This window comes from Ptychodera flava, chromosome 22, assembly GCF_041260155.1.
Source record: "Ptychodera flava strain L36383 chromosome 22, AS_Pfla_20210202, whole genome shotgun sequence".
Taxonomy (NCBI): Eukaryota; Metazoa; Hemichordata; class Enteropneusta; family Ptychoderidae; genus Ptychodera; species Ptychodera flava.
The window spans coordinates 14943553-14962450 of record NC_091949.1 but is presented as its reverse complement, the minus strand read 5'-3'; the positions used below and the strand labels follow the sequence as shown (position 1 = coordinate 14962450).

General features: G+C 37.1%; 2 protein-coding genes across 2 annotated transcripts in view; both read left to right on the top strand.

Annotated features, from left to right (window-relative positions):
• The first annotated feature begins 8889 nt into the window (after window positions 1-8889).
• On the top strand, window positions 8890-15246 carry LOC139123355 (uncharacterized). The gene is made up of 6 exons (XM_070689505.1): window positions 8890-9282; window positions 12374-12421; window positions 12779-12826; window positions 13919-13981; window positions 14763-14902; window positions 15205-15246. The coding sequence occupies exons 2-6, from the start codon at window positions 12391-12393 to the stop codon at window positions 15244-15246; spliced, it is 324 nt and encodes a 107-aa protein (XP_070545606.1). The 5' UTR covers window positions 8890-9282; window positions 12374-12390.
• An 863-nt stretch (window positions 15247-16109) lies between these two features.
• Window positions 16110-18898, top strand: part of LOC139122756 (protocadherin Fat 4-like) — a 48163-nt gene continuing 45374 nt past the window's right edge. The window contains exons 1-3 of the mRNA XM_070688454.1: window positions 16110-16169; window positions 17471-17554; window positions 18759-18848. Of these exons, the coding sequence (XP_070544555.1) occupies window positions 16161-16169; window positions 17471-17554; window positions 18759-18848 (183 nt within the window). The 5' untranslated portion in view covers window positions 16110-16160. The remainder of the gene's footprint in view (window positions 16170-17470; window positions 17555-18758; window positions 18849-18898) is intronic.

Genomic DNA, 18898 nt, shown 5'->3' with positions numbered 1-18898 from the left:
TGGTGTCTGTCATAAATATGAAATATTTAAGTGACAAACCAAAGTCACAATGATGATTACGTGTGACTACGACTGATAAATCTATCATCTGAAGCTGCTTGTTGCACCGGTTCACACCTTCTTTAATCTGTTCACCCCCGATTCTCTGTAAAGGGGCCCACAATTACCATTGATAACATTGGGTTTGGGCCAAACCATGATGGTGATAGGGTTGATTCCAACCAGCTGGATTTATAATGCTCTTGATTTCTGTGTGTCATCACTGTGACAAGGCTGGTAAAATTTGTCCATTACATGCACTTCCATGAGTTTGTATAATAGCTTAAAATCATGACATTATAGATAAACTGATTGACGTATCAGAATTTCCTGACAATGAACTTGAGTTGTTTTTGAATCCATAGGGATGGATTATTTACACATATGCTGTAATCTGTAGACATCTGGCTGTGTCATTGGGTATCCAAGGCAGCTACAGAAAAGATGGCATGTGTTGTGAAATACCCATGACAGCAGTACCTGTTTTGTACATTTCTAGGAGACAGTGTGGAGTGAAATACCCATGACAGCAGTACCTGTTTTGTACATTTCTAGGAGACAGTGGGGAGTGAAATACCCATGACAGCAGTACCTGTTTTGTACATTTCTAGGAGACAGTGTGGAGTGAAATACCCATGACAACAGTACCTGTTTGTAAATTTCTAGGAGACAGTACACACATATTGACTGGCCATGAGGGCAACAGCATACGTCTGTACCCCGAGGGACTGTGAGTCACCCCCAAAACAGTCTGTTTTGGGTGGTGACTCACAGGCCGAGGGGTTAAAGACGTATGCTGTTGCCCCATGGCCAATCAATATGTGTTTTGTAACACACCTCCTCCGTAGCCATGCATAAGAACGTACTATACACAAAACTTGTCACATGTAGGCCTACGTGTTGGAGTGGTTCAGTAAGAAAAAGTTTTTCCCAAAAGAATCTGCAAAACGTTCAATACACCGTTGATTATTATAGTTTTTGTCCGTATCGAGTCCTTGGTGGAAACCAAAGCATTCAATTCTTCTTCAGAGAGTAGGATAAACCAAGAAATTTCAAGACTATTGTTTCGATTGGCCGCAGACGACATCTTTGTTTACATTCCGGTCCGTGTTCGCGTCAGTGTCGTTTTTGACATCAGCGGGCATCATTTTTCGGAACTGATGCCTGGCAGGCAACAGTTCAAACAAATGATGCCTGATGACGTCGTTTACGTGGATCAGCACAAAAAGAATGCATCCCACGTGACTATTAATTGGCGAATTAGAATACAGACTGCGGATGAGGTGTGTTAAAATGTGGAGTGAAATACCCATGACAGCAGTACCTGTTTTGTACATTCCTAGGAGACGAGTGGAAGACAGTTTACGTTATTATTGTATTTAATGTGTGTGTCGTGAGAGTTATACACATAAATGTGTAATTGTATAAAATTGCCCTCGGTACCATTGGGTACCATTCAGTGACAGTTTCATGCAAATTTTATTTGAATTAAGACATTTTTATGCAAACACAATTCACCTGACTTCTCTTAATCAAATATCTCTTAAATGAGATAATTAGCAGAGTTTCTGTATTGTCACACAGCAAACCAATAAACCTGAATTCCTAGTTTGTTTTATCAATGCTGGGCAGTTTTGTATACCACAAAATGACTCTGTGAATGTACATTACTTCTATAATTTTCCTCATCCATTCCACCATGGACAGTAGATGAGATGCTTTTACTGTCTATAATTCCATGGAATGTTGTTAGTATTCCATCCATTCATTTCTTTTTATATTTTCTTATTCTGTATTTATTTATTTTTATTCAATTTTTGAGTAGAGCAGTTCGTCTGTAGAACTGAGCCACTTTCAAATGTACATGTTAGACACTACATGAACTTGGAATACGAATACAAAAGAAAACAGATATCATGATATGAAAAACAGTTACAGATTTTTGCAGCTATTCATTAGCCAACCTTTGTGATTCCTCAGGATTTTAAATCGTAATGTCACAATTATTTACAAAGTCTTAGTCTCCAGGATGACAAGCCATAGTGTTGGATAAAGTCTTTGTTTAGGAAACTAGATTATAAATTCTAAGGTGTCTGACGTGCCAGTTCCGTCTTTTTTGACGCTGAATATACTTCTGTGTACCTGAAAATTCTGGGTTCTGTCTTCCTTATGCTGGACTTTGCGAAAAGTTGGATTTTAAGTTGCTGGTTCCGCGGCCGGTTTCCAGTTCATTCCGTCCACTTCCATTATCGTATACTGGAAACCACCCAGCGAGGTTAATGATCACATGTTTTATGTTTTCAAACACGGAAACCGTGGTCACATGCAGTAATGAGCAACTCATGAATATGCACAGCGCCAGGGCAGTAATGCAACTGCTGATGTGCAGCGTCCTCGGAAGATTGTATCTGATTGGTTGATTATCACTATTCACAGCAACTTAGGGGGTCTATTTGTTTTATTCAATAATAACGGTCAGATTCAACTTCCGAGATGCTACACATCAGCCCTAATGCAATTAGTTCGGTAGCTTGGTGGTTTTGGAATCCGGTGGAAACCGGCCACGGAACCAGCAACTTGAAATATAACTCTTCCCTTAGGGTGGCTTGTTACAATAATGATGTTGATTTTAATATGGCCCTATGTGAAAAAATATGACATATGTTTTTCTAGCATTGAAGCAATATGTCTGGTGATCAAAGATATACAGATGTATGTACAGAAAAATGTTATCTGTGAACATAAGCCATTACTAAAATCTTACATTTGATGCATGTATATATACAGTGCATGAGCTAATATGCAATATTGATAACAAGTCCTTATGGCAAGATTTTGCCGACTTAAATAGCACTTATTGATATTATTATGTTATGTCACATTTCAAGTATTGGATGCATACATAAGCTGACTTGTGAATATTTGGTGCTTCTACATATTTCAGAGAGGAAAACTAAACACTGTACTTGTTCTCAAAGGAGAAAATAACCAAGCATGTATATATACTTACAGTTTCTATTACTTTCAGTGTCAAGTAAAGTTGTAATATTCAATGGTATCTGTGTGTTATTGCTTTAGATAGCAGTAGATATGTACTGATATTTGCGAGTGCATGCTTGAGGCAGGGTAAAGTATGGTATACCACCGGGCAGATTTTATGAAGCTGGTGATGGCTTTATTCACTAAAGAATCAATATAAAACAGACTTACCAGACCAAATTATCCAGACCTTGTTACATCACACTTGTGTGTCTTGACTGGAACAATTCAATCCTTACTGTGATGTAAATTTTTCGACTGTAATCTCCATTTCTGCCAGTAACCAACTCACCAAGCATGTATAGTTCAGGCTGCAGAATTGAAAATAATGACGTCATACGGGATATCGAGCATAGACACATTACTATTACAGGTGTGACAGGAGTATTCTTATTGTTGGCCGTCCGCTTTCAGTACGTTGTAAATGAAAGAAAAAAGGCGTCATAATGCAGAATCAATTATCCCCACATTTCTGATTACAAGTTTTGCCATTTTTATCCCGCAAGATGTACTGAGATAGTAGTTTGCAAGGTTATATATTTCTTCGCCCGTTATATATTTCTGTGATAAATAGCCATGATGCCACTATCAAAGAGCCCATGACGCTAGAATGTGGCTCGGGGACAGAGAGTCGAACTCTCAATTTTCTACAATTCTTTTCTGATCTACCACTTGTGGGGGCTCTTTTTAAAGCTCTTGGAGAAAGAAAAACTTTCATAGGCTTAGTTTTTCGAAAATCCAAAATTTAATTTTCCGCCATAGAGTTAACACGGCAATGGCGCTGTTTTGAATTTCAGATATCATGGCAAAATGTTGAGTTTCAGATTATTTGTTTCGCTCGTTCAAAATTCTGCACGGTGACCCCTGATTTTATTGTTGATTTGGTAAGAGAATGGTTGAAAGTCTCACTGAGGAAAGTTTAAGCAAAACTTCAACTCTTTCACTTTCGAGGCACATACTACCTTAAATGCCATAATTTTGATAATAATGCTATGATCTCTGCTCTTATATCATGAGCAACAGGGAATAAAGGGCTGTCTATGTTTAATTCAACATCCAAACTTCCAATTCTATAATGTCTTTCCTTTGCTGTGAAAGTTTTTAATTCAGAGGGTTTGGATTGTTCTTTTGAATGATGTACATGCTCAGTCCCAACGACATATTTGTCATACCTCTCACAAAGAGAAAGGATTTTGTTTTATGAGAAATAACTTTGTTTCCAAGCAGAATTTGTACCAGGGATCAGAGGGGAAATTGACAGTTGATTCAGTGAATTTACACGTAATCACGTTAAATTTGCAGGTGATTTTTGATAAAGCAAATTTAGAATGCATAATATAATTAAAACTTTGTACGATAAAGCTGGATGTTAACTGTTTATTGCTAGAATGTTAACTTCTGTTACGTTGGAGGTAGCTCTTTGCAGATTATCCTTTGCGCTCTCAGTATAGTCGGGCATTACAAACAATAAATCCAAAACCTGCAAAACTTAGCGGTACGATTTCGGTTAATAGGTCCCAATCTCGACTCGCCTGGCCATTTTTGGCCTTCGTAGCCTCTTTTTTAGAGCTTTTAGTTACATGTACATATTATAGAGTAACATTTAATCAAATAAAGTCTAAAATTTTCAGATTTTATTCGCTGCACATGTCGTGACATAATCAGAGTTATCACATGCACAAGCCAAGTTTGTCGTCTCCGAACAAAAAATACGGGATTTATTCTCTGGTCGTTCTACGTCACGACAACCCGCGTCTATGTCATCAATTTTGGTGCGTCGGACCTTTTTTTGTCGATCTTCGGTGTGCTCGTAAATATGTAAACAAACAACATGGTGGCCGATGTTTCTCCCACGATCAAAAGTCATGTAATGAAATCGATATTTTCACAGACTACGACATTACTAATCCGAACAATGTAAACACAAGAGTGTACCGCCTGTATATTCCGAAGGAATTACGTGAATAATTTGCGGATACAACGAACTCGAAGCTGGTCACGTATACCGTGGGTTCCGTACGCATTGCAAACAGGTCAGGCGCGACGTTTACAGTGTTCGCGCCGTCGAGATTCAGTCGATATTTGTTTCCGAAAAATAGCGTATCTTCGTCTGTGATAAATTTCTAGGACTATGCTATCTTTGAAATAGAGTATAACTTTGCGGAAGGTGGCTTACATGTAGACCGAGAGCTGTCATTTGCTCCACACACGAACGAACGTGAGCGCAAATTCACACGACGGACGACTGGAAATGATTGACAACTTGTGCACGGCGTACTGATATTTATTCCTAAAGTAGTTCAAAAGTTTAAACGCGGATTCGTCATGGAAAGCTTATTTTATTTTGCAAAAAAACGAATTATTAGCTTGTTCATGTGATAAGTATATTATTCCCTAATATTTTTCTTCATTCAGCTCGGAAAATACTCGTGACGTAATGACCGTGTCACCACTCGTCTTCGACTCGTGGTGACACGGTCATTACGTCACTCGTATTTTCCTTCGCTGAACGAAGAAAAATATTAGGGAATAATACAGTGTTCTTGCTTATTATTCTATCTTATGTATTTGGATCGTGTTACGTCAGCAAGGCTCTTTACTCCGAATGTATTGTTATTGCTGACGGGCAGTAAATTTGTTCGGGGTGAGAGTTCACTTCCCTGGGCATGGTAAACCTAAGTTGTGTACTTTTAGCGAGTGTTGCTCGTTACCCATGGCAACTCATTGTAAATTGTATTCGCAAGCCGATCCATGACTATTTACAATAAAACAATTAAAAACAACACTATTGCCATGTTTGAGCTCAGTAATCCCTTGACCCCGAACTTAACTGTAAATCTGTTCACAGAACTTCCAAGAACCCAGTTCATTCCATTCGCAAGTTTATTTCTTTACATTTCGGGACGCTCTTCTCGGGCGTATTCCATTGTGACACGGACAGAGACTCGTATGTTCTGGTTCCACACGAGGTCAAAGTATCACTCTTGACATTTGTAAAATATTCTGGAGCGACAATAACTTTAAATAAAATTTCATTTTTTTTCTTTTGTAAGACGCTGACATTTTATTTCACACTCAACACGATTGGAACTTATTTGGGATAATTTGATAGTGAAGTAATGTGGGTTTAATCTGCAAATGTAAGCTCATTTGCTTATGGTAATTTGTAATGTTGCAACATTCAGCTATAGGGCACTAAACACTTTGGAAAAAAATTGAAAAATATAAAGGTCCAATTATCCTAAATTAGTTCCAAGCTTGTTACTCTAAAATAGTTGAAAATCAAAGTAATTGTCAACGCAGTGCATAATGTACAACAAGCAATTTCATTTGTGGCTGATAAATTCTTGTCCTGACTGGACATACAAACGCTAAGCATGCCATCTGCGTTGAAACGTTGTACACTAGGTAGTTCCACACGAAATTAAAGAAGAACAAGCGATTTTGATTGACTGACAGACAGAACAAAAATAATCTGAAATACATCAAATTGAAATTTTCAATGCCTTTCAGCCTATAACTTCACTTTACAGTCTCCTATGATGTTAAATTACCCCTTAATGCTCTCGAATGAGGGGAAATATAAGCAACTTGCGGCAAGACTCAAACTTTCAGTCCAGAATAATCTTTCAAGCCAAATGAGGATGCGACGAATTGTTAACGTGTTAACTCTGAAGTATACAACCCGTACTCAGATTATTGTCCGTTCCTCCATTCTTTTGTGTTTTGGAGATACCAGTATTTCATTTGTTCAACAGTAAATACAGGCTAGTAATTCATCGCGAAAATCTTGTCGTTTTTACGATTAAGCTTGCCCGTTCAACCGTTTATTGTAGTTTTTACAGGGCGGTTCACGGAATTTTGCGAATTTATAACCTATAGGAATTATGTCGAGTAGATGTAGAGGGTGAGTCGACTTGGGCGTAGAAAGTAGAGCAATTGATAATGAAAATTAAAATAAAAAACTAATACGCGATATTTTCATAATACAAGCACGTCTACCGCTGTGTATCATGTTATATTTGCTTCCTTGTCCTTCCTCATCCGACTTTAGTGGGTCACAATCCTTATTACATTGGATTTCCAAACGCCAATACCTGTTTTCGATCACAGCAGGTGAGAATGGCAGGCAACACAGAGATTTTTTTCGTCGTCGCTTGATTATCGCGCTGCACTTCGTGTCCTGCAATATTTGCTGACAACGACACAGGTTGGTGTTACGATAACCCCCGAGTTCTAAAACAAACACTACGCCCGTAATCCGTCAGAACAAGGCGTAGCTGAGCAATGAGTCAAGAATGACACACCTGCATTACACGAGAAAGCAAACGTCCACATATTTTTAATTAGAGGCAGAAATTTAAATTTGTCGCCATGTCGTCGCCGAACTCGTCATTACCTACTTGATCGTGAAAATATGACACATCTTGCTCTGGCGACGGGGTAAGCTTATTTGCTTCAAGTCAGAAAGTACCGGAGACCATTGGCGAATGGTGTCTCACTTTAGGCATTCCATTTTAAGGTCAATTTAAACAACTTTCTGTTTACTACTGAGTCGATAGACCCTTGAAACAGAAATGAACAGAAATGAAAAGTGTCATGTTACATTATATATATATATATATATATATATATATATATATATATATATATATACATACATATATTATATACATATATATATATACATACACACACACACACACACATATATGTATATATATATATATATATATATATATATATATATATATATATATATATATATAAGTATACAGATGTCACTTAGGGAAATTACAAAGCTGAAAGCAAAGCTTTATAATTAATAAATATTAGTAAATTGGTCGCAGGGGATGGACAAATAATTCACGAATTTACTCGAATCAATCACAGATAACTAAACTAAAAATCAATAGTAACAGTCCACACCCTCTGACAGATTTATTTGTTTGTACAGTTTTATCATGCACCAACAATGACGTTATTATAGTCTGACATACCTTCCTCAGGACGTAACAATAAATTTGGGTTTCTTTACAAATAAAAAGAGTTCAGGGGGCATGATTTTTAACGTTTTATCTCTGATCAAAATATGTGACCCTATTTGTACTGACAATATTTGGACTCTTGTGTGTGCACAACGTGTAATCTGGTCAGGAGATTACAATCTACTAACTACCCACTTCAGAGATCGGAGATATTGCCGGCCAAAGCAAATGTTTTGAGTTTGATCACGACATTTTCGGCGAATACTTGGTTACGGCGAAATAGATTGCGCAATTACTGCTCTATCGTCTTGGTTTATCTGTCAACTTTCGTTTCGTTGGACAGCCATGGTCAAAGAACTGATCATAGAGAATACAAGTACAATCTCTGTTGTGAAAGGCGGTTTCTAAATTCAAGAGTGTTGAAGTCTAGCCAGTATGTAGCATGCTAGCCCGAAGCCATACCATGTCATTGGTAATGTTGCTCAAGCCTCCGCTTCCCACCTATGTGCAATTGTTTTATGTTGTCTGAACACAGATTACCGTTCGAGTTGGAAAAAATGTACGAAATCCCTCCTACAGCGACAGGGTGTACCGCACTTATTGCGTACAAAACACCGTTGTTTGGAACTATGCAATTCAATATATACATACTGGCTATCGAATTTATAGTTACGAGCAAACCTTGATGAATGTTTACACATAGCAAGGTTTAATAACCGTAGGACCTGTTGCATATATTTGTATGTGTCTGATTTGTACTGCCTTGAGGTCACGGCACCTAAAGGTCACATGTCCAACCTCGAGATTCTAATTTGACGGACTGGAGAGCCGAATCAATGGCGTTGTTTGTCAGATATATTTTCAAAGTGATTGATAGAAGATATATGGACGTACTTGAAATGTTTGTCAAGAGTTATTGAGTCAGATCAGTTTTTAAAATTAATCGAATTTAATTATTAACTTTGTGGCAAGCGGTTCTCTCGAATGTGTACGAAAAGTACACCACATTGCTGACGTATCTGCGTGGCAACTGTCAACTGAACGAGAAGCCCCGTCGTCGCGAGTGAGACATTTCTCTTTAATTGTTTAGAAAACGAGTATTTTGTATTTCAATTCTGTTTCAAAATCCCCGTTCTGTGTCTGGTGTTATTCATGTGACCTGACCGGTGAAAGACACTGAACAACCCAGGAGGAGGTCGCTGACTTGGAAAGACAGGTAAGTTCCTTCGACAATGTCAAGACTATGGCACTATGAGGTGGATGAAAGATCGATGTTGTTGTATTTTTTCTTCGCTGACATGACAGCTTCATTATATTTCTCTTCCGTTATAGCGTGTCTACATCTCTACAATATAAACGGAAAGCTATGAAAGTCAGGGTAGGCTCACAGCACAGTGCCATAAAATTTCATTGCCACACCTGTTGATTGATTGAGAAACTGGCTCCCGTGTTTCACCTCAATGTCAATCGACCATTCATTTCTTTACTTCCCACCTGCTGACCACACACACTGATATCACCCTTCGACACAAAAGGCCGATCAGCGTTTAGACCGAAACAAACATGGTAAGCTTATGATTGAAACATACAAGTTCATGGCATACGTGAGACTCCTACACTTGAATATCGGGGAGTACGTTTTGTTCATGTACAGATTGGATATTTGTGAACAAAGTGAAATCAATATCCTTGCAGGAGGGCGATATGAGGTCACCAGAACGAAAAAATATTTGTCGTTGTTGGAGACAGGAAAATGCGTATATCCGGGAGAAATCTTTTTGGTCTAAAATCAGTTCTACGATATATTATAGCATTAAATCTCCAAAGACTTAACGATGCAATAATTGTGGCAAATCGAATAAAAAGAAATCTACTGAATTGCAGTTATTTGTGGTAGAGATTGTTGTGACATGTATTGGCCCTTGAGCATGGTGCAGGGCTAGGGAAGCTAAATTTACTCAGATCAAGTTGTTCGACCTGTCTTCATCTCCCGACTGGTGTGCCATATATACTGATTAAACTTGTCAAAAATGTTGATTTTGTGTGTGTTTACTTGTCTGTTATAACCCAGCAATAAACGAGCCTGACAGTTTGTATGCTGACGTTTGCTACTTAAGTTACACCCTTATTTCCCACAATTCAACTGTGAACACCGTGAGTAAGCCTGGAAGGAAAGTCGATACTCGGATTTTCTTGGCCAGAAATCAGGAGTGGAAATCATGTAATTTATTATTTACTAATAATATTTCTCCCGTAATGACTTTGTGGTATCGAATATCTACTCGACAACAATATAAACGAAATAATAAATCCAACTCAATGAATGCTGTAACATTACAGTATATTGTTATATGTCATATACCGTACAAAGTTTGGAACTAGGGATACAAATTACTCAACATTTTGCGGTATTTGAAATAAAAAATGGCTGCATTCCTGTGCTAACTCTGTGGAATAAAATAAAATTTCAGATTTTCGAAAAAGTAAGACGGCGAAAGTTTTTCTTTCTCCAGAGCTTTACATGTAAAATAAGCCCCCAAAGTGGTAGAGTTCGACTACCTGTCCCCGGGGTGCGTTCTACCTTAAACTGCGTTGAAGGATTTTAACAATAAGTATCAGCGTCATCGGCCGTAGAGCTGGGTGATTACTTAATCATACGTGGTTGAAGTTTGTAATATAATAGGATTTCCGCATTTACGTTTCTCAGTGTTTCTCTGCCACGGGAAAGGCTCAAGTATTTCTATCCGAACCGGCCAAAAACATTAAGTTTAGTACGCTTCAGGCGAAAGTGGTGAGGTATGAAGTTTTGGTGACCAAAGTTGGAATGGCCGTTTGGGTTAAACAATACACAATGGAATGTCTGTACAGCTTAGCATTACTTTATTTATTGCATAGTAACGGGACATATTCACCACTCTCGAGGGAGATTAGAGGGCGATGCAATCATGAGGATTTAAAAAAACAGAACAGAAGGTGTCAACTATCGATCTCGCATCGTCTGACCCGTAACACGAACTTGTTTTGGAAATACGTCAGCACAACTTGATGAGGGCAGAAATGTACGTTTTGACAGCTCTTACAAAGGAGTGTATGATACCAATAGTTTCATCAAAATATGCTAATTTAGAATATAAAGTTACTTTTTAAAACCTTTGTATTCCAACATTAAATCTGACTGAAATGAGACCGCGAGCTATCAATATAGTGTTCTACTGAGCGCGTCCAGTGGCGTAGGCAACGCGTCGAACGTTTGTAGTCAGGTATCTATTGCATGTCGATTTCAAAGCAACTAGTATGGGTCATAAACCTTTTGTACATGGTTTATAAAATGACACCGATAAATAATGAGGTCAAAAATCACTTTTAGAAACGGCATAACAACTGAGTACAAAAATACCAGTTGTAGAAATAGTGCATTGAATTTCCAACTTACTTTCAAAAGATGCTCTCTGCTGAAAGTACCAATCAAGTTATGTGAGAGAGGCTGCTGTATGTTCAACTAGAAATATAAAGATCTTCATAAAAAACGAATTTTGTTTTTAATAATTTACAATTTCCCGATTAATATAATAATTGAGTTTGTCACACCGATATTGAAAATAGATATTTAAACATCACTGACGGAAATAAATATTTGGCAGAATGTTATTAATGCAACAGTTCTCTCCTTGTTTGATTAATGCAATATAGTTTTCTCTAATTAACTACAATATCATGTTGAAAAAGGGCTAACGCATTATCAACTTTGCAGACCGTATTCACTGCGACTACGGGCTAAAGAGCGCTAATCATGTCCCTGAAGCAAGGCGTTCCAAGAACGACATGACCATTATTTGAATCTTGTCAAAAATTGTGTTCAGAAAAAAACTCACACACTGCTTATTTAACCTTGTCGTCCATAATTCGCCTGTTTTTTTCACTTCAACATCGCCGTTCGTTTAGATAACGAGCGTCTGTTCTTGCAAATATATGTAACATCTAATTTAAATTTTTGTGACTTATGACATTTTATGAGAAGTCATGGCATTGTTATCTGATCCATTAGCAATTAAGTCAACTTTTATTATTCTCTTTGTGATGCTACTTTTATCGAATTAGTATTTTCCATTTTGCATCGTTTTGCATTTTTTGCGCTATTTTAAGTATTGACATTATATATACAGGTATTTTTTAATTTACAGTCGGACTTTTCAGGTTCAGTAAATTGTTTTTAATTTTTAGCTCACGTCACGTTACTCAATTTCAACATATATCGAAAAATAATTAATTATTTAATTATTAAAGCGTATCTTATTTATCACTCACAGAAGAGTAAGTGTGCGATATGATCAGCCCAAGTTTGCTGTATTTTTACGGTGAGATGATTTTTAAAAAATATTTCATGATACTTAAGTTCCGAAATAATGTCTTTCAAAAGGAATTGAAAAGTGTATATAATTGCCTGTGATTTACTTATTAACCATCATTACATTTATCGATCCATAGTTCGATCCATCCACTCAAGGGGAAAGAACCAGATACCAGCTTCTTTCAAAATCACATTTGGCTTGTATAAGACCGACAGAGAAATATGGCGTGGAGCAAAATGGGCACTTATTTAATATATACATCTCATTGAGACCTAAAATCATTTATGCGACTCTTCGACGTGCTGTTTTTACGTTAAGATTCTCCAGACGATGGATATATAACAATATTTGTTTCTTCAACAGGGGTATCCTTTCTGCTCGGATCGCTCCATTTCACTGGAGTTCGTCCAGGTAATTACAAGTTGAGACAAAGAAACTCAATTTACTTTGGAGAACATTCGAAGACGATCATGCTATTAGTAGTATTTATATTCGCCAATGATTCGGTTGCCGTTTTTTGAAGACATTAATAAATTTCTGTCGCTGATTGATTCATTGATCAAAAGTTATCTTGTTTAAAAGCTGCATAAGCTGTATTTTTTGGCTAATTTTTCAGAACTTTTGTTTTGTGGTTTCCCTACACTTTCTGCATTGAATCCCAAAACTGCAACTTAATGCCAAGTATTTAGCATATCGACACAACCTGTATGAGTATAATCTACATTGTTATTGTTGAAAATTGTATTCAAGTCCGGACTAGAATTCATTTGTAAACAATAAACAATGATCACTACACCCATTCAAGCTGTGTTGACAAAAAGAATACTCGAAATTTCAGCATGAAAAACAGATTAGGGTCAGACACAGTAGTTGATATACAGAATACTGAAAAACTTGCCACAAGTTACAGCTTATGTCCCTTTAAGAATACAAAATAGTCAGAACTATTTAAGGATAGTCAGACCTTAAATGTGAACACGTTGAAGTGACGTAAAACGTTCGACTGTGAATTTAATCTGCCATAATGTCAAGAATAGTATTTCAAGGCAGATTCTAAGCTACTTTGTGGCAGCGTTGCAAAGTGGCAATGACCGCCGGGGAAATCAAAAACGTGAGTCATGCAATCGAACTAATGACGTTTATTTGCATATAAAATATCAAGTCATCGAAGTATGTTCCTATATATGATGATCGTCCTGACCATTATGCATGTCTTCCCAACATTTGTCCATGTATCAACTCTAATTCCTTTGATCACTTAATGGAGAGAATTAATTATAATTATTAAGAATTAAGTTTAAGTATTAATTTGTTTTAACTAAATGGACAGCTTTCTAGTATCGGTAAAAGTACTGTTTGTCCCTGATATAGACATGCCTTGTTTTGGGCTTGAGTAGATCGAATTTCCTTGTGACCTAAAAGGCCATGAATATCAATCAATATTAATCTGAAATTTGCATTTCTGAACTATTCTGAAACTTTACAACTGTTTCTCTTCCTCAGCTTGTACCTTCACTCAACCAAACGAAGGCCGGCCAATTGAGCAAAATGAAGAGCTGCCACCAGGTAACTTCCACTAAAGTGTACAGCCATTTTTGTTTGGCACTTCTTGCAATGGCGATTTTTCCTTTTGTTTGGAAATTTCAATATTCTGAATATGAGTGGATTTCACAATGCAATATTTACTATTTACGAGTATGATATACATGTATGCCAAGGGAGAGAAAATTCGAGTGCCGGTTCGAGGCCCAGTCAGGACCTTCTTATGATTCTTGCAAACAAACCATTGCGTCAAATGCATACTCCAAAGCTTTGGACTGAAATTAATTTTCATCAATATGTCAAACCGAAACAAAGCAAATATTAAAATGTGACTGAAGACATTGTTCTCAACTAATATTTTTGATTTGGATATACAATTTTATTATCGAAAGAAGATAACTGTTATGAAATAACCTAATTTCAGTACTCGTACTGACAACCTCGGATAATGTGATTAGCAAACTTTCGTTGAGGTAGGCAAACATTTGTCATGTCAACGAACATACATGACGTGATGTGATGGGTGTGACGGGGCGTAGCGTGATTTGATGTGTTGTGATGTGGTATGACGTAATGTGGTGTGGAATTGAGTGGATCGATGTGATGTGATGTGGTGTGATATGATTTGATGTGATCCAACACGATGATATAATGTGATATGATATGATATGATATGATATGATATGATATGATATGATATGATATGATATGATATGATATGATATGACATGACATGACATGTGCTGGAGTGTATGATTATTCCCGATATATTTAATTGCTAATGAGTCTCAACCCGTTTTTGCAGGTACATCAGTGTACAATATCACCGTCACCGGTGATCTCAGCACTGAAATAAATTTGGAACTCGCTGGTCGTCATAAAGACTACTTCAAGTTAGTTGGTAAGGAACTTCAATGGGCAGTCCAATACGATCTTGATATGAATGTAAGTACTGATATCATTTGAAAGATCGTTTTTTTTTTCGATTTAAACATAGACAGTCGAGAAACTTTCTCGACTGTCTATGATTTAAATCACAACAACTTAAGTTTACTGATCGGAAGGTTAAGCAAGCGCTCAGAACGGTGTACCTGCTTCGACAACAGTCATCAATCATCATGAATTTAGGGAATCTACCCAGGATTTAAAGATAATTTTCAGTATAAGACTGAGAAGTGAAAAATAATCGTGTAACATGAAGGCTGAAGAGATAGGTTTCTGGAATGTCATATATGCGATTGTCATAGGTTGCCAATCGAGGCAACGAAGGTTTAGACAGTGCCCTTTGAAAAACTAAATCCAAGAATATGTTTTAGGAGAATTAAATTCACATGCGCATGGACGCAAATACCCACAGGTACATGCCTTATTGTGCTCTAGATAGTATAGTACATTAATACAAAAAGCGTTGGGCAAAAAGGAAGAGGTCGTTACGTTCAAAACTTTACACTCCTCACGCCACTAATCATTATGCCTTGCTTCATGAACCCTTGTCTGAAATAAAAAAGTTTCATGTCAGTAACGCAGCTAACTGTAACTTTTAAGTTAAAGGGACAAAGTCGGCCATTTTTCATAAATTTTGTTTGATTCGAGATACTATTTACATTGTTTGACATGTTGAAAGATACTGAATGAATGGGTGACCATGCATATATTCGACTCAGGTTTTAGACACGATAAATGAAACCATCGCGAAAATGAATTAATGATCATGACCATCAATTCATTTTCGCGATGGTTTCATTTATCGTGTCTAAAACCGACTTTGTCCCTTTAATACAAGGAATATCGACCAAAACAGAGTGCACGTTGTGGGCACTCTAATTATAATGAAAGAAGCACGGGTTAAAGAACACCTACCCTAATCTCATTTTCTATTATAGCGTATAACGAAAGCGAAAAAATGATACCAATCTTGCAATCGTAATTTCCAAAACAATATCATTCTATTTCGTGAACCACAGTAGATCAATATATGCTCTTCTAAAAAGCCTTGAATAAATAATATTAGTTTTAATATTAATATTAGCAGGAAATGGTTTTGCCTTGTTCTAAATTATTAGATGTCCCATGAAAAAATTAGTAATGGATAAGTAAAAAGTGATGGATATTACTCACACTAATGGCAATCGTTTCTGTTCTACAGTGTTCTCAATCTAAACTGGATATCACTGTTGTGTGTACGCGAATCCCAGGCTCATCTATGGAAACCGTACGTATAAACGACACATAACGACGCTACACCACCTGTTTATTACTTTGAGATGCCATGCGTTACTAGAAATACGTAGCCATTCCCGGGATAGAAGGGCGAGGGATATAGGAGTAATAAACGGACACTATAGCCCGGAAGGCAGACCTTGTAATAGCTGTTTTACACACCGTCAAATGCTCAAATTATTCTGTTTTATTTTAGGTACTTAAACAGCACCTATATTGATATATTGTGAGAAGTTTAATGGGCGATTTCTCAACAGTGCTCATAGTCGGGCTAGTTTCTTAACAAAATGAAGGCAAAATGTTCTGTATGCAGAGTGAAATCCTTGGTTGCAATTCAACCTTTTCAGCAAATGAGCTTTCTCCAACATCCTGTTGCTGTTGGGGTGGGAAAATTTCGCTCTTTACTCAGAGAAGCTCGTCGCTCATCATTAACTGCCAGCGATTAAGTTGCGGACGTTACTCTGCGTATGGTCACGTACGTAAGCAGGCATTTTTTCGAAGACTATTTCTCTAGGGACATAGGCTTCGGAAAAAACCACCTTTCCGAGCCTGTAGGCGAGAGACTTGTCTATATTATCGTCACGTGGCGTATTCTTGCTAATTGTGACACAGAATAAACGAGTGTTATCACAAACACCGTTTACCTGGTCACTTGGGTCATAGCGCTCGTTTATTACCTGGGGCCATGTGTTGCCAGAAGCACATCTCTGTTCCCCGAGATCGTAGCCCGAGGGTTGTAGCACTGTATTTCTGGTAACGGAAGGCCAAGAGGGTAATATACATATAAATGTAGAGATATAGCTTGTTTTTATAGGAAAATGTTAATGGTTTGCCCAATAGAATCCAATGTATCATCATTTGATATTTTTGGAATAAGCACCATATTGGCTACTTTCTACCTTTCTTGGGGGACTTCAAAATCATAGCAAGTTAGAAGGGGATATGAACGCATTGTGAGTTTGTTAGGGGGCATTTGAAAAATTTTGAGAACTTTGTTTGGAAGGAATCCCCCTCCAGAGGCATATATATATATATATATATATATATATATATATATATATATATATATATATATATATATATAGAGAGAGAGAGAGAGAGAGAGAGAGAGAGAGAGAGAGAGAGAGAGAGAGAGAGAGAGAGGGGGGTTATAGAATTATAGATTTTGTACATATACATAATGCACATGACTGTATTTTAAACGAGCAGAATAAGTACGACATACCTATTCTTCTGTCGACATTTAAAAAAACTCTTAAACTGCAACTCGTCTCACTTCCACATGTTTTTTAGGTTGACATTGAAATTGATGTTTTCAATATAAATGATAATGATCCATATTTTGAAGGCGGACCTTATCATGTTTCTGTTGACGAGGTAAGATATTTATTAATAATTCCCTTTGTGAAAAATGTTGGCATGCATAGTTTTATTATTTCAAATTTGTTTTCAAATTAACACTGTGTAGGAGCTCAACTGACTTAGCTCACGTGTTTAAACATCTGCGCTATTGTACCGATTGTACCGATTTCTGCCTGTCTGCCTTTCTGTCTGTTTGTCGGCAAGATATCTAAAGAACCGTTCATCAAGTTGGAATCAAGGTACGGAGATTCTGTTTGGTAATTGCAATTGGGTTTTGATAGGCGAGGCTGACATTATTAGCCTATAGAAGTCAGACATTCTCAAAATGACTGTATCCGTCGTGGTGAATGTCGCAATAGATATTGATCATACAAATCCGTGACTTTTTCTAAATCATCTAACAGTTTCTTTTCATAGGTATTGCTTATTTGCATATGTAATAAACTTTCATATTTCAAAGTTATATTTCTGGAAGTCCTCGACCAAAGTTAATGAAACTTGTCACACAAGTTGATGATAAAACGACATTACAGTTCTGACATAAATTTAGCGGTTTTATTCAGCTATTTACTAATTTGCATATTACGTGACATTTTAATCAAAGCTATATATCAACAAAAACCGCATCAAATTTGATGTAAACTGGTAGAAGAATTGTTCTTTTCATGAACCGAAAGACGCATTGCAATTGATTCAAATAATCGGACATTTGCACAATTTCATGAACGTCCCATATTTCGAGAAACTGTACCTAAGTTGAGAGAGAGAGAGAGAGAGAGAGAGAGAGAGAGAGAGAGAGAGAGAGAGAGAGAGAGAGAGAGAGAGAGAGAGAGAGAGAGAGAGAGAGAGAGAGAGAGCGGATCATACGATAAATTTTGTCGTTGTTGGTGGTTGTTAAACAATTCATTGGAAGTAAAAGCTGCATTCGTCGTGTTTCATGAACAGTAAGTAGTTGCGTACACACACATGACAGATATAAAAGTGGGGCATTAACTGGTACACATCTGATGAACATTTCGACACCAACTGCAGGAGTATCACTTGAATGTTATCCTGCACAAAATAGCTCTCATTAAAAAAAAACCTCTTCCAGAATCCTGATTAATAAACCCAATTAATGGCCCTTTGAGATTTATCTCTAAATGTCATAAAATTTGCGCTGCGCATGCAAAGGCATAAATGTGTTACATGGCCTGACGTTGGTTTTACTCTTTTCCAGCTGTTGACAACGGGAACGATTGTTTTGCAAGACTTTGTTGGCACAGACGATGACTGTAGAGTTACTTACATTGTGTATGAAATCCTTGACGTAAGTTTATCAAGGCAAAAATATATGTCATGAGCCTAAGAAAATATTTC